General features: G+C 53.7%; 9 protein-coding genes across 9 annotated transcripts; 6 read left to right on the plus strand and 3 right to left on the minus strand.

Moving 5' to 3' along the window:
- Positions 1 to 469: 469 nt before the first annotated feature.
- NCU09619 (hypothetical protein) lies at positions 470 to 1,072 on the minus strand (the record flags this gene model as incomplete). Its single annotated transcript, XM_958290.2, has 2 exons — positions 470 to 520; positions 584 to 1,072. The coding sequence occupies 2 exons, from the start codon at positions 1,070 to 1,072 to the stop codon at positions 470 to 472; spliced, it is 540 nt and encodes a 179-aa protein (XP_963383.2).
- Positions 1,073 to 1,196: 124 nt separating this feature from the next.
- On the minus strand, positions 1,197 to 2,554 carry NCU09617 (hypothetical protein; the record flags this gene model as incomplete). Its single annotated transcript, XM_958288.3, has 2 exons — positions 1,197 to 1,625; positions 1,738 to 2,554. 2 exons carry the CDS (start codon positions 2,552 to 2,554, stop codon positions 1,534 to 1,536), a joined length of 909 nt encoding a protein of 302 aa, XP_963381.3. The 3' UTR covers positions 1,197 to 1,533.
- An 817-nt stretch (positions 2,555 to 3,371) lies between these two features.
- On the plus strand, positions 3,372 to 4,949 carry NCU09616 (hypothetical protein). Its single transcript, XM_958287.3, has one exon. The coding sequence runs from the start codon at positions 3,855 to 3,857 to the stop codon at positions 4,692 to 4,694; it is 840 nt and encodes a 279-aa protein (XP_963380.1). The 5' UTR covers positions 3,372 to 3,854; the 3' UTR covers positions 4,695 to 4,949.
- Positions 4,950 to 5,687: 738 nt separating this feature from the next.
- On the plus strand, positions 5,688 to 9,354 carry NCU09615 (hypothetical protein). Its single transcript, XM_958286.3, has 7 exons — positions 5,688 to 6,015; positions 6,100 to 6,802; positions 6,884 to 7,432; positions 7,498 to 7,644; positions 7,700 to 8,500; positions 8,572 to 8,949; positions 9,009 to 9,354. The coding sequence occupies exons 2-6, from the start codon at positions 6,743 to 6,745 to the stop codon at positions 8,749 to 8,751; spliced, it is 1,737 nt and encodes a 578-aa protein (XP_963379.3). The 5' UTR covers positions 5,688 to 6,015; positions 6,100 to 6,742; the 3' UTR covers positions 8,752 to 8,949; positions 9,009 to 9,354.
- Positions 9,355 to 11,613: 2,259 nt separating this feature from the next.
- Positions 11,614 to 13,449, plus strand: NCU09613 (hypothetical protein). Its single transcript, XM_958284.3, has 2 exons — positions 11,614 to 11,800; positions 11,865 to 13,449. The coding sequence occupies exons 1-2, from the start codon at positions 11,650 to 11,652 to the stop codon at positions 13,115 to 13,117; spliced, it is 1,404 nt and encodes a 467-aa protein (XP_963377.1). The 5' UTR covers positions 11,614 to 11,649; the 3' UTR covers positions 13,118 to 13,449.
- Positions 13,450 to 15,874: 2,425 nt separating this feature from the next.
- Positions 15,875 to 16,654, plus strand: NCU09612 (hypothetical protein; the record flags this gene model as incomplete). Its single annotated transcript, XM_958283.1, has 1 exon — positions 15,875 to 16,654. The coding sequence occupies one exon, from the start codon at positions 15,875 to 15,877 to the stop codon at positions 16,652 to 16,654; it is 780 nt and encodes a 259-aa protein (XP_963376.1).
- Positions 16,655 to 17,188: 534 nt separating this feature from the next.
- NCU09611 (fructosamine-3-kinase) lies at positions 17,189 to 18,467 on the plus strand. Its single transcript, XM_958282.2, has 2 exons — positions 17,189 to 18,213; positions 18,287 to 18,467. The coding sequence occupies exons 1-2, from the start codon at positions 17,315 to 17,317 to the stop codon at positions 18,378 to 18,380; spliced, it is 993 nt and encodes a 330-aa protein (XP_963375.1). The 5' UTR covers positions 17,189 to 17,314; the 3' UTR covers positions 18,381 to 18,467.
- A 698-nt stretch (positions 18,468 to 19,165) lies between these two features.
- NCU09610 (sey-1) lies at positions 19,166 to 22,790 on the plus strand. Its single transcript, XM_958281.2, has 3 exons — positions 19,166 to 20,154; positions 20,207 to 21,954; positions 22,027 to 22,790. Exons 1-3 carry the CDS (start codon positions 19,613 to 19,615, stop codon positions 22,323 to 22,325), a joined length of 2,589 nt encoding a protein of 862 aa, XP_963374.1. The 5' UTR covers positions 19,166 to 19,612; the 3' UTR covers positions 22,326 to 22,790.
- cen-c (centromere protein C) lies at positions 22,719 to 26,218 on the minus strand. The gene is made up of 4 exons (XM_958280.3): positions 25,818 to 26,218; positions 25,563 to 25,750; positions 23,655 to 25,490; positions 22,719 to 23,542 (listed from the first exon to the last, which is right to left on the minus strand). The coding sequence occupies exons 1-4, from the start codon at positions 25,895 to 25,897 to the stop codon at positions 23,379 to 23,381; spliced, it is 2,268 nt and encodes a 755-aa protein (XP_963373.1). The 5' UTR covers positions 25,898 to 26,218; the 3' UTR covers positions 22,719 to 23,378.
- Positions 26,219 to 26,286: the final 68 nt, after the last annotated feature.

Below are 26,286 nucleotides of genomic sequence, written 5' to 3' on the forward strand. Positions count from 1 at the left end.
GACATGGTTAACTTGCTGACCTCGCATTAGCCTCAATCCTTCAAGCCAATATTGCTGAGTAACGTACCCCTGTATCCTTCTCATGCCCCGTGATCGGTGTTCCTGTGGTAGTTAAACTCCGAGCCGCGTTAGAAATAGTTTCCTCATTCGGCAGCTGTGGTAATCACATGTCCGGACACATTTATACAATGTAGTGCCGGTTAGCCAGTAAATGATCAAATTGGAGGTACTATTGGAAATCTATGGAGTTACCTGTTGAAGGATCATTTGCACTAGTGAAAGGTGATAGCTGCCAGCCGCACATGTAAAGTGGCATTGGTGCTACCACTGTCAGCACTATACGCCCGTCAACACACGTCAATGTCGATCTATGCTCATGCACTGTATCATTAGGGTACATGTACTCCCCGTTCGCTTATCGTTTCTCCTGGGCTTTCCTGTTGTTTTCTCTCCATGCTTTCAATTACTCCTATGCCACCTCGTTCCTCTTCGCACAGCCATGAGGCCTATTACTCAAACACTGTACCGTACATGCACCACCCTTCCCCCATCCTACACGAGTATTCCTCGTCAGCCCGCTTACCATGTATTTCCCATCCCTAAGAAATCGGCAGTGAACAATCAGCTGTTCTGCCGGGCCCTTGAGTGTTGTCTGCTCGCCCTCAGATACGCCATCCTGCCAGGATATACAACGCTGGTCGCCCTTGTTGTCAGTTTTACAAATAAAACGCGTGTCCTTTATGAACTTATCGTCTGTGAGTGTGTTTGTGACGTCAAGGCAGGCATCGCGGCTGGCGGCAAAATCGTCCCGACAAGTGAGTTCAAGCTGATCGTTGCGGCAGTTGAGGCCTTTATAGGCGGTGGTTTCGTTCCTGTGTGGAGTGGCGTCTACGGCCTGGCCGTACCATGTGAGGGTGCCGTTGTCGGGTGTTGTGGCCCGTTTGAGGATGGCGAGACCTGCTGGTACACTTTTCGGAACAGGCGATGGAGAAACCACAGGAGATGCGAAGGCCAAGAAGAATATGGTGGCGGCGAGAAAGACGATGACGGCGAAGACTCTTTGGAGAAACATGTTGACGGTGCTGAGACGGTGTGTCTTTTTCGACTCTTTGTGGATTCGAAGTCCTTGTCGCTATATCTGCAAGGTTTCTGTGGCGAATTTGATAAGAAAGGCATCTATGCACAAGTACAGTATTGGTGCCTCCAGTCGTATTTGCTGAGGGCGGGAGAAACTTTTTGCCAAAAACAAGCAAGCATGACTCTGATGCAGCTACTCTCCAATTCTCCCGCTCGTCGGTACGTCTTTCGAGCAAATTGCAGCCTCTCAGATAGCCCCATGATACCTAGGTATGTAATCCAATTTGAACGCATCAGTCAACGCATCTCCCAACAGCAATGTTTTCTCAAAAGTTTGTTGCCAACTCGACCCGTTGGAATGCTACCTGCCCAACGCAGACTGTTGGGGATTGATCGCGCAGGCAGGATGGTGCCAACAGAGTGTTAGTTTGTGAACACATGAGGTCTTGTCTATTTCTAGAGAAGCAAAACGCCAACGGAATACCTCTCCGGATTTCCAAAGGTGTTGTCTTTCCCCGTTGCGTTCTTGAGGTAACAATAATCGCCTTCTGTCGATATCGGACGGTAACGGCTTCTCGTTAGTTGGGTGTAACCCTTGATCAAAACCAGCATATTTGTGTGCGAAAGTAGGTAAACTTGGTAGGTATTGTTGCCACTCACCGTTTTTTACTATAGCAACACTCCTGCACAGTCCCATATCTGTTCCATCCTGTGCTCCTCCCGCTCTTTGCGGCCTGTTTTCCTGGTAGACAATGTTGTACGTTGCGCAAGCATCGATACACGCTTCCAGCGTAGGCAGGTAAAGTTTCATAATGTCCAAAGTGTCTGGGTTGCCGTGGGGTGCTCCGGCCGGATAGTTCCTGTTACAGAGACGAACGAAGGATTGCACCTTTGTGAGGCCGCCCGGGTTAATCGCTACGGTCATGCTGTTTCCTGAGGCATCGAGGGGGGTGTATTGGGTGTTGTTCACGGAGGGACAGTTGTCGCTTGGAGCGGGCGAAGGACCGAAGGCGGTTGACTGCGTGCCAGTGGTGGTCGTTGGCGATGTCGTCGTCGTAAGTAGAGGAGAGGCTGATTCTGATTGCGATGGTGGACTAGCGATTGTTGCTGTTGTCGTGGTCGATGAGATGCTTGATCCGGAGATGGACAAGGATGATGGTGGTGATGCCTCCGACTGTGAAGAGTGTTGGCTTGCAGCCAAACCGCCGCCTATGCCTCCACCAATGGCCCCAGCGAGCAACATGACCAACCCAACGACAACCGTCCAGAATACTGGCACTGACAATCCAAGCAGTTTTGTGTCTTGGGGTTGTTGCGGGTAGGCATCAGCTCCACGTTCTAGCCCGGACGTACTAGCATAAGAGGGAAAATTTCCCAAGCTGCTGGGCTGTGCCTGCCTCTGCGGATGGTATGCTACTTCTAGATTGGAATGACCCGGGTTGTAGCATTTCGCGTTGATCGTGTCAGGGTCTGCCATCATGTCATGGGAGATGTGGATTTGAAAAGAATGTGTAAAAGAAAGGAAGTGGATGAAAAGAGAGCAGAACAGCCAGGCACACAAGAAGGAGAACATGAAAAGCGAGTGGACGCAGGATACCTCTTACCTATTTGTTTCGTGTGTCTGATAGACCCCAATGAACCGTGCCGCCGCCTGAACGCGAGATAGCCCATTTCTGGACGAACCAGATACCTACTCTCTGAATGAGAGAGGTTCATTGCTCAAGGAAGCTCTGCCTCATCGATGGCTTCATTCCGTGCCGCACAAAACCTGAGTACCTCATCGCTAGGCTCAGCCTTCCGCTTCAGCTCCAGCGCCGAAGATGCTGCGCTGAAACGTGGGGTCCTGGCGTGAATAACCATCGGCGAGTGTTTTCCAGAAGCATTGAGTGGCGCCTGTCTTTTCTCGATCCAGGTTTGGGAGACAGCCAGGGCATCTAGAGATCCGTTCGCCGGGTTCGACGGAACGAAGCATGGAAGCGCCGCTGCCGTGGGGCTGAATGCCGATTTTGGTGGGTAAGACGGGGGGAAGAGCCATTGCCCGTGATCGATGCAGGGGCCTGATGCCCATAAAACTTCAAGTTGGGCAACCGCAGTGAATGCTTCAGTGCTGTGCTCCTTGTTGGGGGGGCTTTTCCCCGCCGGCAGGCACTGCAGGAGGAACTGAATGCAGATGTAGGGCGAGACTCCACTTTAAGGCTCTCTATTTGAGTCCGTTGATTGGTCAGTCTCGTCTCGGACGGGAATATTTTGGGACCTTCCTGCACTGCACTGAAGCTTCAAGCTCCAACTGGGCTGTGCCCCCTTGCGTCTATACTGGCATCGCTTCAGTTTTCTTCCCTTCCACCAGCAGGATAACCAAACCTACCTATCTTATCAATTGTGAATGCTAGGTATTTCACCCACGAGATCATAAATTCTGCGATAGAGGTATCTCTCTCGGCATCTTCGCTAGTATAGCCGACTCATTCTCCCATACCCAGATCTTGTCTTGTTGTCCTGCGCCTCTTTACTGCACCCTGCACCGAGCCAGGCACCGGTAACAACAACAACATCATCAAGTCATCAAGAAACAATACCCGGCCCACCCCCCTGCGCCCGCGCGGATCGTCATAGTGGGGCACGCCGGACCGACAGGTGGTCATTCACGGCATCCGGGCCCAAGCTCCCGTTTCCGCCAACACTCTCTCTTCCCGTCCCAACTTGAGCTGCACCTCTCTGTCAGGGACCCTTGCTTTCGTCCTACCAATCGGAATCCTTCCTTGTGGTGTTGATTCAACATGCCCGTCGAAGTCTTCCTCATCACCGTCGTGCCTGCAGCCGATACCACCAAAGCCCGCTCGGTCCTCCACGGCTACACCGAGACGCGTCCCGTCACGCATCGTTTCACTCGTGTCCGGCACGTTCGTCGCCTCGACCAGTCTATCCGGGGCATCCCCATCCTGAGGTCTCTGCAGTCCTCGAACCCCAAGCCCGACAGCCTAGCACAATGGCAGGACCTGCACTCGACGCTGTCTCGGCAGCAATACATGCTGACTGAACGTGTCGATATAACCCAAGACGTCGACGCCGCCGTGGCTGCTGGTCAGCCGGTGCCCATGTCGGAGCAGACGCAAAAAGGCGAGAGGATCTTGCGCTTCAATGACTTTCCTGACCCTCCCAACCCCCGAGTCCCCCAAACGGTGATGCAGCGCAAACAAATCGACATCCGCGAGCCCGGCCCCTTGCTCGAGCAGCACATGGCCGATTCCGGCTTCTCCGTAGCCAACGAGTACATTGAAGAGACGTACCACTGGTGGGACAACAACAACCTCGAGTTCGTTCTGTGGAGGCAGTACAACGACCTTCCGAATCCCACTCCGGCGCCGCTTGTCCAAGTTGCCGGTCAAGCGAACTGGATGGTGCCTGACATGAGCAAGATGGAGCCTGTGGCGCCTTTCTGGATGTTGTATGTGCGTGCCCTGGTAGACGCCAACCCGGTAGACAGGATGGCGGAAAGAATGGCGGAGGCGCATGGCAGGTTGGGAAAGGTGGAGAAGGAGCTGGAGGGCGTGTTCAGCTTTATGGTATTTGACCGCAGAGCGCTTGACACAAGGTATACGGGAGAGGACCCGGAGTAAGGAGTAGAATACCGAGCCTTGGGAGGAAAATATCGGTACGAGTGAAGAGGAAGATGGCGCCAAAGACGCGGTACTTCAAAATGTATAATTCCATGGTCAAACACTGATCATTAGCATCTGATGTAACCTACACGGGCTAGTTTTAACCCTCCATGATCAAAGAAACGACATTGACTTGATATCAAAACGCCTGGTCAAGCTGACCAAAGGTTTCGAGCCAACAAACGTGATCGGTTTTTAGTTTGCTCGCTGTCGAAAACAGCACCAGGAGGGAGGTACCGCGTCGCTCTGGCCCCAGGTTAGTGTAGTATGTGTTTTGCTCGGGGTACAGAGCTAATAAATAACCATCTGCGGTGGTTTCACTTTGACAAGAAACTCTGCTCACCTCCTTCTTCCAGCGAAGAACATCTCGCATCGGTAACTGAATTGAATACCTTTACACTACAGGATGATACCGATTGAAGTTTGGGGAAGAGGGGTTGGATTCGAGTAGTCATACAATACACACAGCTACACTGAGGAAGGTAGGTACACCAGTGATCAAACCATCCATCTTTAGCGTAGCGGGACATTGGCTTAATCTCAATAGGTACCTACCTGTATGTATTGTTATATGTAGTCAACTTGGCGATTGTAGTGTCTGTGATAAATGGAAATGGTCAGTGGGTCCGACAGCGTGATGCCGGTAGTAACACCTCACTGACTCGTCCTCGCTCGAATTCCGCAAGTGCGGGATGGCCGCGCGACTGACTGATCGGCAGTCGGCAGGCCGCGGGTCGATCGGGGCGGGAAGTTCCACTCGTAGAAACCGTCCATCCGATTGGCGAGTTCCGAGCACTGGCACCCGACGCTACTTACCTATTCGAATCTAGTGTGCATTTCAATTGCGCCGCGGCGGCCATTCTCCGGCTGTTCATTTTTCGTTTTCCTACCTACCTCTAAGTACGGCGTCACCGCTTCGTTATACGAACTCCGTCGTGTCGCTCAATGAAACAGCATCATGATATTCATTTTTCCCTCTCGAATTCTCAAACTTGAGTTCCATTTTACAAAAACGGGGCGGGTCCCGACGACGCTCACCAGGTCGGGTGCAACACAACTTGGACACTAGTCGGCCGATCGTCTCGTCGAGCCCCGCACACCGATACGACGCTGCGCTACCGTACCGAGGCTTAGTACTTGCATACATCCTGATGCCTCGCTACATACCTCTAGACGACGCTAAGCACTGGACAAACGACGCTCCGTTCCGGTCGATGGTCTCACGTCCAGCGAGTATAGCAACGTGTGACGTAGAGGAATCAACGTGCTTTGGCTACAAGTAAGTGTCCTCACACGGCGGATATAGTTCCCTAGAGATATCAAGAAAGGTGGCAAGGCAGTCAGAGCTAATGATCATCAACAGTATTACCAGGAACGAAAAGGATGGACGAAAGCCGGACGTTCAAAAATAACATGGCCCGCTCAGCCATGGAAGCAGCCGAAGCAACGTTGGCGCCTGAAACATCCCCTGCAGAATCCACCTCGGCAGCCCCAGAACGCCAGAGACAGCCATCCATCATGTCTTTGGCGTCATGGTGGTGAAACTCAGAGAACACAGGAGCCGACCGTCCATGCCAGTGAGCCAACGGCGGGCCAAGCAGCCCAATCGTCGCCATCGAGACCGCACCCACCAGTAGCACATCTTATACTACGAAGCCATCACGTCTTTTGACCGATCTGGAATTTCGGACGAAGATGTCAACATCGATTCCATCATCCACACATCGACCGTTGAAAGAGCCCCGCAGCATGCAGGCCGCCAGGCCCCCGCCGCCGACCCTTGATCCCAGTACACTGCAGCGTCACATCCAAGACACTTCAAACGGTCAACTCCTGGCGACAGACCGGACCCCAGGCCGGCATTCCCCTTCCCTCGCAACTCTTTCCAACATTGAACCACACCTCATGTTCCAACGACAAGCTAAAGTCAATCTCTTCTTATCCAACTTCAGCTCCTCCGCCCTCCGTCTCCCAGTTCAATTGCCTTTTATGTCGATCGATTCGAGATGGTCTACGGCGGAAAGCCCTCGCGGGGCTGTCGAACATGTCGCGCTCGCCGTATCAAGGTACGTCGTGCTCTTGCACGCCCCGGCTTTTTCCCTTGCGCGGACGACTGGCTGACCCATTTCCCCCCCCCCTTCTCGCAGTGCGATGAAGGTAAACCAACATGCAAGCAATGCGCAAAGTCAAAGCGTGAATGCGCCGGCTATCGAAATGAATTTGAGATCGTCCACCGCGACCAGACAAAGTCTACCGTCCGCCGAATGACTAAAGCTCTCAACAAGTCTCGCTCTACTACCACCTCGACCCTGCCGAGCCCCCGTCCGTCTCCCACGCGACAACAAACGCCCGATCCCATCGCGACGCTCACAGTCCCCCTCGCTCAACGCGCAATCTGCTATTTTGCCTCCAACTTCCTATACGTGCCGCTGGGCCACATGCCACATGGTCATATGGACTACCTCGTGCCCTTGATCGACTGCGCACCCCCCGATAGCGCCCTCCGAAGCGCCTTCAATGCTTGTGCTATAGCCGCCCTCGGAAATAGAGAAAAAGCAAACAATGTCAACCTCACCAATCTTTCTCTCCGAGAACACACTGTGGCCCTGGCAAAGACGCATGCTGCCCTGGGGAATCCCGCCACTGCCAGTTCCGATGCAACGCTCGCTACAGTGCTTCTACTGGGTTTATACGAGGTTCGTCTGCCAACTCCGACTTTCTCCATCTGCGTGGCCCATCCGCTAACAGTTGGCTTGAACAGAGCATCACGGCGATCAAGGAGTCGCGCATGCTGGCATGGCGTTCGCACGTTGACGGAGCAATTCAGATTGTCAAGCTGCGAGGTCGAGAACAAATGCGCAGCACCAAAACCGGAACGCTCTTGTTCCAAGCAGTGAGGCATCAAGTGGTACGAACCGCGCTTTCTCCCCAGACAAGCAGCTACTGACGGCAGGCATACACAGCTCGGCCGCGCACTAACATCGGGTACGCCCCCGCCACTAGGGTCCGATTGGTGGATGGACGACATAGGTGATGGGAGCCATCTCTTGCCTGGTGCCGCCATGCACCGCTTCGCCCTTCGAGCCAGTGAACTGCGAGCCGAGGCAGCTGCTCTGTTGAATGGCATCACGCGGACCGTCGAGAATATCGCACTGATGCAAAACATGGCCCATCGAGTGTATTTGCTAGACCAAGAGATAGCCTCCTGTCTTCTTGCTCTGCCGCCAAACCTACGCTTCAAGACGCTATGCTGGCTATCCTACGAGGAGGTAGGTTTATCACCAGGGCGACCGAACAACTACTCCAAACTCGAAGTATTCCCCGGCCGTGTGGACATGTACCCCGACTTTGTAACCGCCCGTACATGGAACACTGCGCGCACCATACGCCTTGTGCTAGCCTCCCTCGGCATCCGCCTAGCAGCATGGCTCAACATGCCCGCCGACTATCGCACAACTGCCGAGTATGCCAGGTCGAAAGCCATCTGTGAAGACACCATTGCCGACGTCATTGCCTCGGTTCCATACCATCTCGGATGGCACACCAAGCAACCGGGTCTGTTCGGTAACGATACTGACCGCTCTGGCTTCGTTTGTGGTCACGAGGATGCGATCAAGGCCCTTCCAGCTTGGTTCCTGGTCTGGGCCCTGACGTGTGTAAAAAACCATGATATGGCGACTGACGAGCAGCGCATTTGGGTGAAGGGCCGGCTTCGGTACATTGCCGACCATGTCGGTATGAAGTATGCCAACCTCGTTAACGACGTAGGTTATTTCCTGCCCTCCCAAGTTGCACCTTGTCATTACTTGCTTGACTAACGCCCAACGTCCGACAGCTTGAACTTCGTTTCCCATCAATGTTCATCCGCCAGGACGGCACCATGCCTTCGGCTGATCCACTGAGGGCCGGGACGTTCAAAGGCCGCCCAGACCCCGTAAGCGCAAAGCGCACCGCCGTCACTACTCCTCGGACTCCTGAAAGCATGGTTTCTGGAGGAAGGCGTCCGTCACCTTGATAGGATGACGTTTAGGTTCATTTCTCGATCCCTCTACCATAACACCGGATCAGGAACCACATGGACCGGCCGGAAGATATTTCCGGCGCGGTGAACGGTAGAGGCATGCAACTACTTTGCTGCAAAATGTCGTTGCTTCAATTGATGAGGAAACGAGGACCTCCGGTTGAACAACGCCTTATGGCCACCAAAACTAGGGTGGGAGCCCTTGCCTTCTGATAGCCAACCGGCCAAGAGCTAACCCAGGCATTTAACAGCATAGAAACCATGAGCGTCTGCCGGTAGTTTCGGTGCTACCACGACCGACAACGCGGCTCACTGTCGAAATCGACTTGCATATACCCTACATCCAGCGTCGTTGACGCGGCATTGAAAGCCAGGGTGGAAAGCGACTTTTGCTTTTTTTTTTTTTTTTTTTTTTTTTTTCGGCAACGACTGGTGTAGAAGACAGAAGGATCTCTAGCAAGCATTCGGAAGACGGACCGGTTTTACCTTCGAGTCGACATGCCGATCGCTTCCAGCCGCCGGGCAGTTCAATGTTCCGCACGTACAGTAGATCTGATGAGCTTGCAATCCAAAGAATGACTTTTTAACCCTTCAGCACTGCGTATTCTCGCCCTCTTTACCTTGATTTTCCTACTTTTCAGCGCGGCGGGTTTCATTGCCCCCTCACCAGCGAGTGCTCCAATATTACGCCACAATCCCATATTGTAACACACCCTGCCGACCACCCCGTTAGGTCACGCTCAGATGAGTACCTCTACAGCCATGTTTTGTCTTCCATTTCGCAGGCACTTTGCTCCTGTGCGTGGCACAAGTCCAGTGGAGCACAAAGCTGGCTGGGCCATCGAGCTTGTGGTCTCACATATGAGTTATTCCGTCCTCGGGTCGTGCCTGCATTGGCATAATCGCCCTGTGTCCTGGAATTATATTGTCGCCTGAGGACATCACATGATCCTCAAAACACATGGCTGTCTCCTTACCGGCCTTCAATGATACCTATTGTCACCTTCGTACCTCACAACGTTTCTTGAGAAATGCCGAGTGCTTTATGGGGAAGGTCAAGTTCCGAAGGACGACTCGAGCGAAAAGCGGCTGCGCCACTTTAACAGACGTCGACACCTGAGCTTCGAGGCTTTTCGCCAACAGATTATTTTGTTGTCGGAGTCCAAACCAAGACTGCTTCTCAACTACGACCTTAATTGTCCCTGTATTCGCATATTCAGCTAGACCAAAAGTGCCTGACGACGCCCGGGCTCTAAGTGACAGCTTGCAGGGTGGCGTATCAACTCCAGTGGGGCAAGCCTCACGCCTGCTTGGTGAACGACATGTCGCCGGTACCGTGCCTGCATCCTCTCTCAAGGTGCGGCAGTCTAGGAGCTAGGGTAGTCAGTCGCCTAACATTGTAATTCTGTTACTCGTACGGGGGCTATTGCCAAGAGCCCTCCCGACGAGGCGACCAAATATGAATTTCTCGGTGACATTTGTGGTTGCTGATTCACCAAACACTTCCGGAGATGGAATATTGCATCGACCTTTCGGTGTGTGTCTTGGTGTTTGCTGGTGCTCAGCGGTGGTCTATTCTCTCTAATGCTAGGCACCTACCTACTTTCATAAGCGACGGGACGGAGCCAACACTCAATGTCTCAGCCACTCGGCGTGCAATGATACCCAGGGGCACCTGCACGCAGCCTTCTTGAGTCCTGGCTTATGGCTTCTGGTCTCTACACCGCTCTGTCTCCAGCATCATGCTAGGCCTCCAAGCACAAGAGGTCATGAAGAAGATATGGACTGCTTGAAGCAGGGCCTCAATCGAAGGTTGGCTGGCTTGGTTACCTCTACAGGTCGAAGATTCAGTCTTCGACGCCAGGCAAAAGGCTAGAGGTAGCTTCTACCCAATAGAATGATCGGGAGTCAAATCTTCGGGGCTGAGTTCACTTCGTCAGCTATCTGGCTACCTCTACGCAATGTGTCTTTGCCCGAGCGTTCGCAATCCTTCGTTACCTACCTGCTTTAAAACACAGGAGCTCCTCTCAACCTTCGTCACCCTTTTTCTTCCTCACTCCCTTGATACGCATTTCTATCTCTCTTTTCCTTCTCTCGTTTTCTGGCCGCGCCACGCAGCGTAGCAAAAATTCTGTATTCATGGAGCTGCTGCCTGGCGCCGTGCATCGGAGATACTTGAGGCCATCCCCACATCAGCCCTCAGTCTAGCGTGTGACTGTTGCCTTGTGTCTTCTATGGATCACCTCCCATACTCTGCTGGCGTGTGGCCGACTCGAGTCATGAAGCAAAGCTTTATGGGAACATCCAAGATATCCATAGGCCTCATACTCACGGATCCTCGAGATTCTACATCTCTCCGGAACGCCTACACAGTTTCCAAGCCTCACCGTGAACCTCAATCACTGCTCTGCCAATTCTTTCCGCTGTTATCGCCGAGTGATTCATCCCGGCATTGCACTAGGGCAAGGCAATGCTCCGGGTGAAGCACCCACAATACTTTTTGCAGCAGTACCCAACGGTTACTTTCAGTGCATAGGTGCCTACCTTATCTTATCCAGGTGATAAAGGACCAATCATTTTTTTATTCATCTTGGGGGTGCGGCAACCGTATATCTATCTCGAATGGGTGCAGGATTGAGGCCAGGCCCCACTCCCGTCTCCCTGGCCAGGGTCAATACCTTGACATCCTTGGATTATACTGGCAACAGGACTGTGGTAGAGCACTCAAGCTCGGGTCGCATGCCGCATCGGTCATATGCCCTTGAGGTTCAAGGCCTGTGTAACCAAACATCATGAAAGTATTTAGCCGAAGGACCGTCATCTCACCTTGCTCGTTGCCTTTCTCCTCCGGTTACCTGCCCGTTTTTCCATCGCCGACACTGCCTAGGTACGATGGCCCAATCAAGGCCCACATCAGCAATCTACACCAACAGATCTGGTAATCAGAATACGCACGCTGGTCATGGGTGCCAGAACGCAAACAATGCTTCAGGTACCTTCATCAGCATTGAACAAGGTCCTCATTCCACGTTTAGTATCATCTGTAAGTCCATAATGCTTGTCCGTCTTTGACACTACTTCTCGACCATGCTCTAACCCGTCGAAAGTATGCCGACACTCATATCGCATTGATTCCAATCATGCCGACCGGCACGGCCATACCGAGAACAGAGGCCCCTCCACGCCCACCGAATCTATGAGAATAGCCATCCCTCGTATGCGCTGTTCTCAAATCAGCTTAATTCGCTCCATACAGGTATTCGACACCCCCAACGGGACCTACGAACAAACGAGCTTGCTAGATCCAAGAGTCGATCCACAGCGAGGCCCATCTCTGGATCTCTGGAAACAAACTCTAGCCTCTCTGTTTACCTGGCTGCCAAACCTGAATAAACAAGACGCCCAAGGCCTCACCGTGTTGCACCACGCTGTCAAAAGCCGGTCCTGTTTTGCCCTCAACGTCTTACTCGACCTAATCGAAAATCATCCCCATGCCCTCCGGCTGGCTTTCAACGTGACTGTGGACCTCGCCGCCCTCCTTAACACGCCAGACTATGCCGGACAAACCGCGGCTCACCACGCCGTTGTTTTGGGGGATTGGCACTCCTTCAAGCTCCTAGCAGAAAAGATGTCGGACCTGAACAAGTTAGCGGACAAACAGGATCAAACCATCCTGCATCTTGCTGCGCAGTGGGGGCGTGCCGATATAGCAAAGTATGTGCTAGACAAGGGCACTAATATTGACCAACAGGATAGGGGCCGTCACACAGCTTTGCATCATGCAGCCATGAACGGCCACCATGAGGTTGTGCGGGTGTTGTTAGGCGCAGGAGCCAGGAGGGACGTGAAGGAGGACTGTCTCGAATGGACGGCGCTGCATTACGCTGTTATCAGGAAGCGGTTAGAAACGGTCCAGGTTCTTGCACGACGCTCATACAACGAGACCGATGATGAGCTCGGCCTTGATGTCAAGGACCACCAAGGACGAACTGCTCTCCATCTCGCTTGCCATCTTGAAGGCGGAGCGACTGAGCTTCGTATTGCCGGCGACATGGTCTCCGTTTTGATTGCAGCTAAAGCAACGTTGAACGTTACGGACGCTGTAGGATGTACTCCGCTAATGTACGCCGCGGCGCGGACAAATTTGGCCGCGGTTAGATGCTTGGTTGACAAGGGTGCTGATGTTGATATGCGGGATGGCAAGCGCAAAAGGGCGAAGGACTACGCACTGGATCAGGCACCCCGAGGCAAGGAGAGAGATGCGGTGGTCAAGATTCTTTCCCAGCACCACGGCGGTGAATGGCCGGACGGTGGAGGACCAGGGGGCGGACTCTGCATAGCGGGTCAACAAGAGGGGTGAGGCCTTTCTTGATCCAGCGTGGCCGGTGTTGCTTCTTTCCATTCTTGTCTTTTCAGTTTCTCTAAGGCATCTCCGCCACCCCGGCCCCGCCTGAATTGGTTCTTCTTCCACATTCCCTCATGTTCTTTCATTCGTTCCTTCCCTCGGAAGTACTCTAGAGGGTCCATTTACGTTTTCTCGGCCATGCACTTATTGGTCACTTCGTTCCCTTTTCACTGTATCCCATCCCAAAGCATCATGAGAACAAACTCAGCACACTTCATTATGGCCTAAACATGTTATACCAGTGCCGTTACCTGATGAACAGATTGACAAAACAACGCCCGTTGCTTACATACTTTTCTTTGCGCCGATGCTCTATGCTTCCATCTCCCTGAACATTTCGACTCCCTTGAGAATGGTCAAGGGGCTCACGGCCCATGCCGATCCCCTTGAACAAGACTTTGCTGCGAAATACGAACTCTCCAATAGAAGGAAATGCGGTATTCCGTTCTGGAACACTCTTCATCTGAACGATCTCTTTCTCGTTATGTCGGTCTCTTCCCTCTCGATGTTCTTGTCGCCTCTTGTTGCTGAAGCCAACATGACATCTTGGCAGTGCCTAGGTAGGTAGGTGCCTACCTAGAGGTACCGCATCCAAGACAGACGACAGTAGGCTTACATAATATGGCTGACCGAGTTGCCCATCATGTTGTGGCCGTTCATACTTTGGTCTTTGTCCTCAACCTGCTTCCAGTGCTTCACTTCCCTCACCAAATTAGGTAGCTACATGTATGGTGAGCCCTTGCCTTATGGGCTGAATGAATGTGGTCTTCTGCCAGACCTCCTTGTACAGCACCAAGGTCTCCTGACTCAAACCCGGAACCTATCCATGGTGCTGGTCACCTTTTTTCAAGTTCGTAGGTCGTCATATGCCCTTCGTCTTTTTGTTCCGTGTTTTCTTTTTTCGTTCCCATGATGAGACGCCCTGATCCCTGATCCCGACGGAATGCAAGATGCACGTGTTCGACACGGAGTCCATGCAACCTTCGGCTCTTCCCGTTCCGGAGCACGCCCAGACGGGTATGTCCACTTTTTCTTTTGGTACGAAACATGTACGAGCCCCAAGGAAACCGTATTGGGCAAATGACATGAAAATGAACCCACCTTAGAACCGCAGAACCCTGGGCCACGTGGTCATAAACAAGAAGGAGTTCATAACGAATGGCTTGAGGCCGATTCCAAGGCCTTGCAAAGTATAGCCGGCCGGTTACCAAAGCGCTGTTCAGCAGCGGGCGGCATTGGTGAAGTGAAAAGTGCCGGTAACTGGGCCGGAACCGAAGAAGCCTTGCCCATTGTTGTTGTTTTGAGTGCCGTTGCCGAGATGTATACACTGCATTCCCGACCCGATGTTGCTATACTTCAATATATCTGACCTGGTAGAGGTAGTGGATGTTGGAGAGAGTGGTCGGTCATCCATGTATGGAACCGTTGGAGTCCCGGACCCTGAGAAGTCCAAGTTCGTCCGGATGGCTAAAGCTGCGGACTCTCTAACTTGATGTCTGGCGGCATTATCACAAGCGTCTAGAGCGATAGGTACCTACCTTGGATCAAACGTTACTGTTGGGTCCAAGTTCCCGATGTGAAACGTCAACAAGTGTTTTCAGGTTCTTTTTTTCTCTCTAGAGGTAGGTAGCCCAAGCAACAGTCAAGGCTGTCGACCCTCTACCGTACCTAGAGGTACTCACACTACTACCTACCTAGTTAGAGGTACTAAAGTGTACCTCTAAGGCAAGCGGGAAGATAGTTTATGAGGTGCAGGCCGCAATATGGTTTCCACATCAGAGGTATCTGATTGGAGCCTTAGATCCAACTCCTCGACATCCAGACGAGTGTTGCACAGGACAATTACCGGGCATTTCCGAACCACCAATGCCGTTCTCTAAAAGCCCGTTATTGTACCACCAACGTCAGAGCAGGACTGCCATTTGGTGGCCGCAAGCCAAGGGGCTTCCCGGCTACACGCTGAACCAGTAGGAGAGAACATACAATCAACCTTGATGTCTGCCCGAAGCCTTATCAGACTGGTCACGCGTTGCGTTTTTCGTGATCCCTAATCAACATTTGTGCCACCTTTACGGTTTCCATGAGTTAAGGCTGACGTGCATCTGTAAGCTGCTTCAAGAGAAGGCTCTGCTGATGCCTGTCTGTCACAGAGGTAGCAACATGTGAGTCGAACCTTCGAGAGATTGGAATGTGGTGTTCAGCACATCTAGGTACCTAGAGGTACTTAGCTGAAAGGATCCCCCATGAAATATGAGCCAGTGAAGTGAGAAGACAATGGCGATTCCATCACGGACTTGTATGTGATGGTAGGACATGCAGTCCCTTCCATGAATACCTCTACCTAGAGGTACCTTTACCGACCCGCATAAAAGTACTGCACGCCTCCAGGTGTACAATTGTCCTTTCGATAAATCGCCCTGGTCAAATTTAGAACTCACATCACACAAAGCCAGCCCCAAGCAGCATAAAACCGGCAGTGATTCCCCTTCTTTGACGCTGGGTCTTGTTTCACGCCGTCTTTCTCGTGGTCGTCGGGCAGGTTTCGAAGTCAAATCATTACCATACAGTTACATCCTGTACTTGTTTATGTTTCACTCCGACCAGCGGACCAACGAACTTATCAGTTGAGTGGCTCGCAAGCTCCCTCGTTTCTCATTGCCAACTGGTAGCAAGAGACCGTAGCCCTACCGAGCTAATTCGTCAACAAAAGACATGTCAAAAGAGAAAACGGGGTTTCGACAACGTTTCAAGGAAACATTCCGCCACAAATCATCTGAAAGGAGAGCAGCTAGTACCCATGGAAAGTCTCGAAACAGCTCACTGGATATGAATGAGACTATCGTCACCGAAGGCCGCCAAGCTCTCAACGGCTGGCCATCCAAAATCTCGGATATTGCCAAGCATGTTCCCGAGGGTACTCCCGCTGCCAACGGCCTTGATCTGGTCCGGGACCTCATCTCATCGCTTGCAGACGATCTGGACTCCGCGCCAATTTCCACCACGTCATCAGCCACGACGCAAGAGGTCAGAGCTCTTTTCGGCAAAATGGCGACGGCGAGGGCTCATTTTGATCAACAACATCAATTAGTTGACAGCATCGTCGGCAACAAGTCCGTGGCTGAGAAATTGAAGATCACCGTGCTTATCAACACAGAGGTCAAGAACATGCTTGACAATGTCCTTGAGCTCGTACTCCAAGCGCAGCTTGCACATCAAGTGCAGCCCTACCTTAGCGCGGCTCAGTTGTATACCTCTAAGATCAAGCATCTGGAACATGAGATTCGAAGCCTCGAGGAGTCTATTGAAAGCGTTAACACTCCACGAGTTGTCAACACCTACTCGGGATCGGGTCACCAATCAATCCATAATGGCTCTGGCACACAGAACAACAACAATGGTAACGGGCTGTTCAATCACGGCCCCCTTTCCGTTTCCAGAGACCTCCACTTTGGATCATCCCCTCAGTCAGCTGAGCCAAAACCTTCTCCCTGATATCCAAACGAAAGAAACGACCAAGTCTGAGGCGATGTAACGGAAAGCTGATGCGAGGAAGAAAGAAAAAGGCCGGTAGGTAGTCTTGGATGGTTGTAAGCGAAGAAGAGTCTGTGACCAAGTGATTGGGGTGGAAAACTGACACTTGATGGGGGAATGGCAGAGATTCTTTTTGCGGCTTGGCACAACAGGACGTGGTGTGGTCTCGACTTCCATGTCGTTTTCGGGAGCTGGGGGTGCTCTTTCCTCACCAGGGCAGAACGATCGACGGTGTCTCAGCTACTAAGAAGTAACTAAATACGTTATAGTCACGGTACCTATGGACACGGGCCTCAGCCGCTTGCCTAGAGGTACCTATCTTTGACCAGCGAATCGATACTGATGAAAAGCGCATAATCGTGTGGTCGTGTCGGATTACACCGCGGTGAACTGGCTCCTTAGTAACTAACGCTGACAGTGTTTGGGTGATCATCGTTCGGCGTCGCTCCCGCTGCTACCCTCGGCGCGTGACGTCATGCATGTCCGTCCCTTCCCGACTCCGATACCTACTACCTACCTATTCAACGGCCCCGTTTAACGGTGAAACGGCGCATCGCCTCCTCTCATCGCAATCAAGGTAGAAACCCGACATCCGGAAGCCAGCCCTTCCCGTAGACCAAAATGTCTCCAACCGTCGACCCCGCCATCCTCCGCGCTCTGGGTCTGGATCCCAACTCCGCCTCCGCCAGCATCACTTCCCACGGCGGCTCCGGTTTCTCCTCGACTTATAAGCTCCTCACCACCACCCCTGATGACAGCAAAAGGGCATACTTTGTCAAAACCGGCAGCGGTCCCGACGCCGCCGCCATGTTCCTTGGGGAACATCACTCCCTCAATGCGATCCATTCCGCCATCCCCTCCTTCTGTCCACGCTCTTATGCCAACGGGACCATGTCCTCCAACTCTAACCAGCATTTCTTGCTGACTGATTTCCTCAATCTCCGCTCGAGCGGTGGTTCGGCCAGATCTGGCAGTGCATGTGGTGAATCCTTTGCAGCAAAGCTGGCCAAGATGCACACCCTCCCCGCCCCGATCCCCGAGGGGTACGACAAACCCATGTTCGGCTTTCCCGTCCCTACATACTGCGGAGCGACGAAGCAGGACAATACCTGGAAGGAGGACTGGGCAGAGTTCTACGCTGACAACCGGTTACGCCATGTGCTGAAGGAAGGTGAGAAGATAAATGGAAAAAGCAAAGAGTTGAGCGACGCGGTGGACAAGGTCGCATCAAAGGTGGTGCCCAGACTTTTGGGGGAACAGACGATAGGAAAGGTGACGCCGGTGTTGCTACATGGGGATTTGTGGAGTGGGAATCAGGGACGGGGTAGGTTTTCCGAGGAAGGGGGCGTTGAGGAGGTCATCTATGACCCGGCAGCGGTTTATGGGCACTCGGAGTATGAGCTGGGCATCATGAAGATGTTTGGCGGGTTTGGCGGGGGGTTTTGGAAGGAGTATGGGGAGTTGATGCCGAAGCAGGAACCGAAAGAGGAATGGGAGGATCGAATTGCCTTGTATGAGCTGTGAGTGTCGCGGTGATCTGACCTGCCTGCTGAGATGCTGTGAGGGGTGTGATTTGCTAATGGGGCTCGACAGGTACCACCATTTGAACCACTATGCGTTGTTTGGAGGCGGGTATCGCGGCGGCGCCATGTCCATTATGAAGAAGCTTATTGCAAAGTATGCGTAGCTGGGATATTCGACTTGGCTGGCGAATGGTCCTCAGAAACCGAACATGTGAAAGTCCGCATATCAACCTCGAGTATCAGGTACTCATGGCGCGTCCATGTGTCTTTGCAATACCGTGAAACCCAACATTATTGAAATGTCAAAATGTGTTGATGTAGGTGGGTATGGTCTGGCGCCAGTCGTCTGTTCAATGCTAGGATTGATGAAGAGCGCGTTGGTCCATTGTTTGATGCTCGGCCAAAGATATTCTAAGTATAGGGGCCTAAAGTAGACATGAGAAGCAACGTGGCCCTCGACTAACAGATTGAAGTGGAAGCCCAATGCGAAATCTGTTAGTGGTCTCGTGTGATAAATGGCCATTGTTGATCGCATTTCGCAAAGACGCCATCCATAACATGTTCTAGCTGATAACGAAATGAAGAGCGATTAGTTGTCGCTAAAGCTGGACCAGCTGGTCTCAAGACTCACATTCAACACGTGGAAATGTCAGGTCGAGACAAGTGAAACCCCTATAGCGTGATGTCTCTCTTTGTGAGTCCTCTCAAACTGACACTTTTTGACACGCCGGCATCCATCCGATCGATTGCATGTTCACATGGACCTCATCCGTCTCCCAGCGATAATTGTTAAGGATCGCTTGCCGTGCACAGACCATACATGTCACTGTCCAGGTGTTCAATGCATGTCATTGCAGCCGCCAAGAGGTGTCGTTCCCCTGTCAGCGAGTGACAGCAACGATCCACATCATCTTGTGAGAGCTCCATTCTGAGAAGCGACCAGACCATGCAAGCAACGAACCCACATCCAATCCATGACGGGCAGCTTGTAGGTTCCCCCTTTGGACACCCTTTGGGCCTCGATTCTCTGCTTGACAGTTGGCACTCGATACCACCCCCTCCTCCTCAGCCCGAAGCGTGTGGTCAACGACGACGGGACAGCAGCAGCAGCACTAGAAGCACCGCCAAGTCGGACCACACCCCTCCCCTCCCCTCCCCTCCCCCCTCTTCTTCTTCTTCTTCTTCTTCTTCTTTGCTGTAGTACAGCCAACTTTCTAATATCACCACCACCCATTCCTTTCTTCCGTCTTCTCCTTCCCCTTCTTCCTCTCTCTCAGTCTGTCTTGTTGCTACCTACCCGCCCTCTCCCCGTCGCGTCGTCCGTCCTCTTCTCCGCCACCCCAGCCAGACAACCAACCACGCGCCGCATCATACGAGACATCACGAAACCACCGCCATGAACGGCCACTTCGCCGCCGTCGACAACGGCAACGGGTCGTCGCCCGACAGCAACGCCCACAGCTTTGAACACGGTATCCAGGTCATCAACGAGGACAAGCAATACAACACCAACCTCAATGAGTACCTCAACGAGACACACGTTGCCGAGGCCGGCTTCAACTACCACCTCATCTCCGTCTTCGGCTCCCAGTCCACTGGCAAGTCAACCCTCCTGAACCACCTGTTCGGCACCCAGTTCAGCGTCATGTCCGAGCGAGAGCGTCGCCAGACTACAAAGGGCATATGGATGTCCAAGAACAAGAACGAGGGAAAGATGGCCGACAACATCCTGGTCATGGACGTCGAAGGCACCGATGGTCGCGAGCGTGGCGAGGACCAGGATTTCGAGCGCAAGAGTGCCCTCTTCGCCCTTGCTACGAGTGAGGTCTTGATCGTCAACATCTGGGAACACCAGGTTGGTCTGTACCAGGGCGCAAACATGGGCCTGCTCAAGACTGTTTTTGAGGTCAACATGCAGTTGTTCTTGAAGGATAAGCAGTGGGTTTCCTGTGATGCGCTCCTAACCGATGTTCACTTACTAACAGTTTAGAAACCAAACCCGCTCCCTCCTCTTCTTCGTTATCCGCGACCATATCGGCGTCACCCCTCTCGCAAACTTGCGCAACACCTTGATCCAGGATCTGACCCACATCTGGTCCTCCATCTCCAAGCCCGCCGGCCTCGAGAACTCCAAGATTGAGGACTACTTCGACTTTGCCTTTGCCGCCCTCCCGCACAAAATCCTGCAACCCGATAAGTTCATCTCCGAGGTTCAGAATCTCGGCTCCCGCTTTATTGCCGGCCACCGAAACAAGGACTCAGATGCCACCGACGACCAAGAACTCACCGGTGGCGTCTTCCTCCCCGAATACCATCGCCGTATCCCTGCCGACGGCCTCTCCATCTACGCCGAGGGCATCTGGGACCAGATCGTCTCCAACAAGGATCTCGACTTGCCCACGCAACAAGAACTTCTCGCGCAGTTCCGCTGTGACGAGATTGCGCGCGAGGTGCAAATCGCCTTTGACGCCGCCATTGCTCCCCTCGAAGAACAACAGGCCGAGTCCACCCGCGCCGGCAAGCCCGCCGTCCTTCCCAATCTCGGTCAAATCGGCGCCGAGGCCCGTGAGAAGTGCGTCAAGAACTTTGAGACTCAGGCCTCCCGCTACCACAAGGGCGTGTACACCACGAAGCGCGCCGAGCTCGAGGACAAAATCGACAACCGCCTCAAGGCTCTATACCAAGCCCATCTCACCGCCGCTCACAAGGCGGGCGTGACTGCCTTCTCCGAGGCCGTCGCCAACGCTGTCAAGGCAGGGCAAAAAGCGGGCGGTGCTTACGAGTTCGCCGAGATTGTCGAGAAGCAAAAGACCAAGACTCTTGAAATCTTCAAGAAGGAGGCGCAGTCCCTCGCCATCCCCGGAGTGGCCTGGTCCAACTTCAAGCCGCAGTACCTCATCTTTGAAAAGGAGCTCGACGAAGTCTCTGCGCGCTTGCGCAAGGAGGAGATGCGCCGCTTGGCGATTCGTGTAGAGCGGTGGGTCAAGTCCCGCCTAGGCGACGCGATTGGGCTGGAATTCAACAAGCTCGGGTCCGGTCGTGGTGGGTCTGGTGCTCCGGAGTCTGGTGAGAAACCCGCTACCGAGAAGGACATTTGGGATCGTGTATGGAAGGCCTTTATCAGCATTGTGGGTGAAGCCGAGAGCAGGTTTACCGATCGCGCCAAGAGCTTCGAAGCTAGCGACGATGAAGTCCAAGTCGGCCTCTGGCGCCTCCGCCGCAAGTCGTGGGTCGCGCTGCGCGAGAAGATCGAAGAAGAAGTAATGGAGTCCAACATTCTCATGAAGCTTCGCGAAAACTTCGAAGACAAGTTCCGCTACGACGAAGATGGAGTGCCACGCATTTGGCGGCCGTCGGATGACATTGAAGGGATTTACACGCGCGCGCGCGAGTCGACGCTCGGTCTCGTCCCGCTGCTATCCCGCTTCCGCCTGACATCCACCAGTGCCCCTCCGGATTTGATCGAGTTTGTCGGTCCCCAACCGCACGGCGTCGAGCCAGGTGATGAAGAGGACCTGACGCCGATTGGTGGCGTTGACGAGGACGAGGGTAAGTCCCTCGAGGAGGAGACGACGATTTTGAGCGAGCCCAAGAAGCAGGATTTGGTGGTGAGGTTTAAGAAGATGGCAGATGGAGTGTATGTTGAAGCCAAGAGGAGCGCGATTGGCGGGATCACGCAGGTGCCGCTCTACTTTTATGCTGTGTTGTTGGTGCTGGGTTGGAACGAGTTCGTTATGGGTAAGCTTTCCTCCTCCGCCTTTTCTCTTTCTTTTGCGCTTCTTGACCCGAGCACTGACCAATTGCAAACAGTCCTCCGTAACCCGATCCTCTTTCTCCTCCTCCTGCTTATCAGCGGCGGCACCTACGTCGCCTACAGCCTCAACCTCCTTGGGCCAATGATGCAGATGGCCAATGCCGCTTCCACACAAGGCATGGAGATCGGCAAGGCCAAGTTGAGGGACTTTTTGGAGAATCACGAGGGGGCCAGGGGGGCTTTGGGGATGCCCCCAAAGAACGCCCAGAGAGTTGAGAGTGGAATCAGCATGGATACGCTGGATAGCAACGGCAAGAGGAAGGAGACAGGGCTGGGGGCTGAGGATGACATCTAGGTGATATCGGAGAGGTAAATCCTGTTCGGAAGGAAACAAGTGGGGAAAAAAAGGAGTTGAGTGTACCGAGTTACAGCCAGCAAGCGGATGATCACCTGTTGTGGGAGTGTTAGTGCCTGGGTGGGTTGGTATGGTATAGAAAGCTATAAAGTCACTTCACGTTGTTGTTTACCTAGATATAGGAGTTGCCATCCTTTTTTGGTATATCATTTGGGTTCATTCAACGTCTAGTTTACACGTCTCTCACATCTCCAGTTCCGAGACTGAGCTTCTGGGCTTCTCAGCTTGTGTCTGTACGTGCCAGTTGGTGCCCTCAGGAGAGCCTGGCCGTTGAACGTAATGGACATCATGGCAGACGAGTTAGTAGCACGCATGCGAATGACAAAGTTCGCTCCCATCTTTGCCCTGAATTTACTAAGCGTGCTCCTGGAGTCTATAGTTTCCAGCCTGCCTCGACTTACCCACTCGCGCAGCAATCCCAGTGCCGGTAATGCTACCGACGGCAACAGCAATCTATAATAGGACATGAACGGTAGAAAAAGATTCGAGCCAATGTAATACAAGAACAAGAACAGGAGAAAAGCGCCCCCTCCAATACCCCATTTTAGACTCCAATCCCAATCAGCAGAAGCAGAGCAAAGAGATAAGTAACCTGACAGCGCGGCTTGTGAACAGCGACGGCAGGGAAATGAATAGCAGGGGGTAGGAAAGGTACCTACTCAAGCAAGCATCTGTGTGTGTTTATGTCACTTCTGTGACACTGAGGTTTCCCAATAACTGCACAACCTGGAAAACCGGGACCTCGGACAAGAAGACGAAATAACAAGCGAAGAATTGGACCCAAGAAATGCCGGACACCCAAAGACCAAGATGACCGACCGGTAGAGCGAACGACAGGCTAAGGTAGGTAACCAGCAACTATCATGACAAGGAAAGAAAGCCAATAATTGCTTGATTGAACTACGCCCAAAAAAAAGCGAAACAAGGGAGGTTCGAGCATCCGAACCACTCACTCCCCCTGTGTACTTCGGCTCCATTCAAACATGCCATCACCTAAGCAGAAGCAGAAGCGGCAGCAGATGTGTCCAACACGGAGTTCTCTGCCCCACTGACACCTTCGTCGCCCTCCGAGGATGGCCTAACCTGCACCTCGCACCCTTGCGAGAAGAAGACGCGAGCGGGTTGGTCGTAGTCGTTTTCAATCGAGTAGTAGTTGCCTGTTTTCGTGCATCAGTGTCAGTGTCAGTTCTGTCAACAACATATCAGAGTACCAATAGCGTGGGAAGGTGATGGCCAAGAAAGAAAAAGAAAAAGAAGAAAAAAACATACCCCTCGGCACAAACCACATCCCCCCTTTTCCAATCCTAAACACCGTCTCATTCACCGTCACCAACACCCTCCCCGTATACACAAAAAAGGTCATGAACATTTTACGTGAGTTCTTGGGCCTCTTGACGGCTCCGGGGGGCAGATCCACCACGCCCGCGCCAAAGAAGCCTTCGTTGACCGTCTTGGCATACCTAAACGCCGCGTCCTTGACTTTCTGCGTGCGAATGGCTCGGCCCGAAATAGCCAGCTGCTTCTCCTGCACTTCGACCTCGTCGTCCAGCGCGGGCGGGTGGAACTCGTGTTGCGGGTACCAGGTGACCACGTCGCCTCCGAGAATGCCGGGGTTGAGTTCCCAGGGTTCTGGAGGGGAAGGGTCTTCGTCTCTTTGGGCCCGGCGGGAGGTGCCACCAGCGGCAGCATTGTTGCCGCCGCGCTTGGTACCCCGGCCACGGCTGCGAGGGAAATCCACGACTTCTTCCTCCACGCGCACGACTTCTTTGATGGTGGGCAGAACGAATTTCCTCTTGCGCGCCACCTCCCCGGCACTAGATCCCTTGGAGGCCTTGGGGGCGTGGTCGGCGACGAATTCGTCTTCCTCGTATTCGTAGTCGACGTGCTCGTTGCGCCAGTAGGCGAGAGGCTTGAAGGAGTGGCGACCGGAACGGGTGCGGATGATGGCGTTGCTGTCGCCGGGGACTTCGCGCCTGTTGATGACGAGACCGCGAGACTTGGGGAGGGGAGGGCCGCGGGGAATGGCAATGGAGGTATCGGCATCGGCGGCGGGTGCGGGAGAGGGTTGGCGCTTGCGGCCACCTTTCGGTTTCGTGGCCTTGGTGGCCTTGGTGACCTTCTCGTTGACGGGTTCGGCGGCGGGGGTTGGGGCCCTACCCTTTCCTTTGGCGGCCCTGGATCGCGAGGGACCGCCTTCAACGGGTTCTGGTTCTGGTTCCTCGACTTCTCTCGGCGCGGGAGTGAGTGATTTCCTCGGCCTTCCTCTGCCCTTGGCGGGCGCAGGCGCGGTCTCGGTACGTTGGCGCTTGGGTTGGCGACTGGAGGAGGACTCTTCAGCATCGGTAGCGGGTTCTTCCACGGTGCGCCGTTTCCTGCCTGGTTTGGCTGCGGGGGCCGGTTCTTCCACGGCTGCGGCCTTGCCCTTGGCTCCCCTTCCTCGCTTTCCAGCAACCTGGGGCGCGACTTCTTCTGGTTCTCCCTCTGCTTCTCTCTCTTCTTCCCGCTCCTCCTCTTCTACTACGGGCGCAGCAGGTTTCCGTCCGCGCTTTACCGCTGCGGGTGCTGGTGAGGGTTCCTTGGCCTTGGGTTTCCTCCCAGGCTTCTTCTTGGCGGCGGGCACAGGCACAGCTTCGGGAGCGTCCTCTGGTTCCTCCTCTTCCTGGTCTGCCGGCTGCTCCTCCTCAACTTCCCCGTTATCCTCCAACATGGCCATAGACTCCTCAATGAACGCATCAGTCTCATCCGGCACCGCAGTGTTTTCTTGCTCCTCTTCCTCGGCTTCATCGTGATACCCATTTAGCCCGTTGAGGCCGTTCGTCGTAGTCGGTTGAGACAGGGAGCGTCCACCAGCCTTGAGAGCCTCAAAGTTCAGTCTCCGCCTGGCAGTGTTGATATCTTCTGCAGGCTGGGAAGAGGAACCGCGATCGTAGTTTTCTTTGTTGGCGCCAAGGGATCCACGAGTGGGCGACGAGCTGCGCGCCATTAGACGGTTCCGCGCGGGCGAGTTGACGACAACCTTGACCGGGGATCGGTTGGTGCGGCTGACGGGGAGGGGAAGTCGGCTGGCGTTGCCGTTGAGGAGAGCTGCTGGGGCGATGCCAGAGGCTATGTCACGGGATAGAGTCAGCAATTACGCGGCGTGTTGGATGTCCGTGTGACTATGTTGGGAAAACGCACTTGTGGTAATGTCCATGTCCTCGCTATCTGCCCTACCATCCTCCGAGGCGCCACCGTCTTCGTCGTCTTCGCCTTCGTCCTCATCGCGGTCCTCGGTCGGCTTGTGGGGAGAGGAAAAGAGATCTTCGAGGGGTTGCATGCCATGTTCGTCGCGGATGCCCGAGTCTTTCAGGGTGACACCGGTTTTGCTGGAGAGTTTGTTAGCATACCCAGGTATCCTCGGAGAGATGAAGAGAGAGACCCGTGAGCGCATACCGGCCAGCAACTCCCAACTCGTACACATGCTCTGGCTCGGGGAACAGACTGCGCCGCGCTCCTGACGGCCGTGGCGCCATCTTGTTGATTTGTTGTCTTGTCGTCAGGATAATGCTGACTTCCGTTCCGCCCTTCAGTCGGTCGTCGCGTGTTGTTGCACGTGGGTGGGTGGATGTGTAGGTACTGAGTGTGAAGAGAGCAATTGAAGTGATTGCGCGGGCGGCCGAAAGAGCAGGCAACTACCTGAACAGCAGCAAGCACAACTGAATGCCCCTGGAGGAGAAGTAGGTAACCAAGCAGCAGGCAAATAATCAATGGCGGGATGCTGCTGAAGGTTTCTCAATGGAAAGGTTGCTTAGGTAGGTGTTGATGCTGGGTGTGTCGTGCTTCTGCAGTGCCCGTTGCCCACTGGAAAGAGACCGTGACGGGGAGACCAGACCACCTCCAGGGTGTGGAGACCTTGGGCTCG

This window comes from Neurospora crassa, linkage group II (genome assembly GCF_000182925.2).
Source record: "Neurospora crassa OR74A linkage group II, whole genome shotgun sequence".
In the NCBI taxonomy this organism is placed as follows: Eukaryota; Fungi; Ascomycota; class Sordariomycetes; order Sordariales; family Sordariaceae; genus Neurospora; species Neurospora crassa.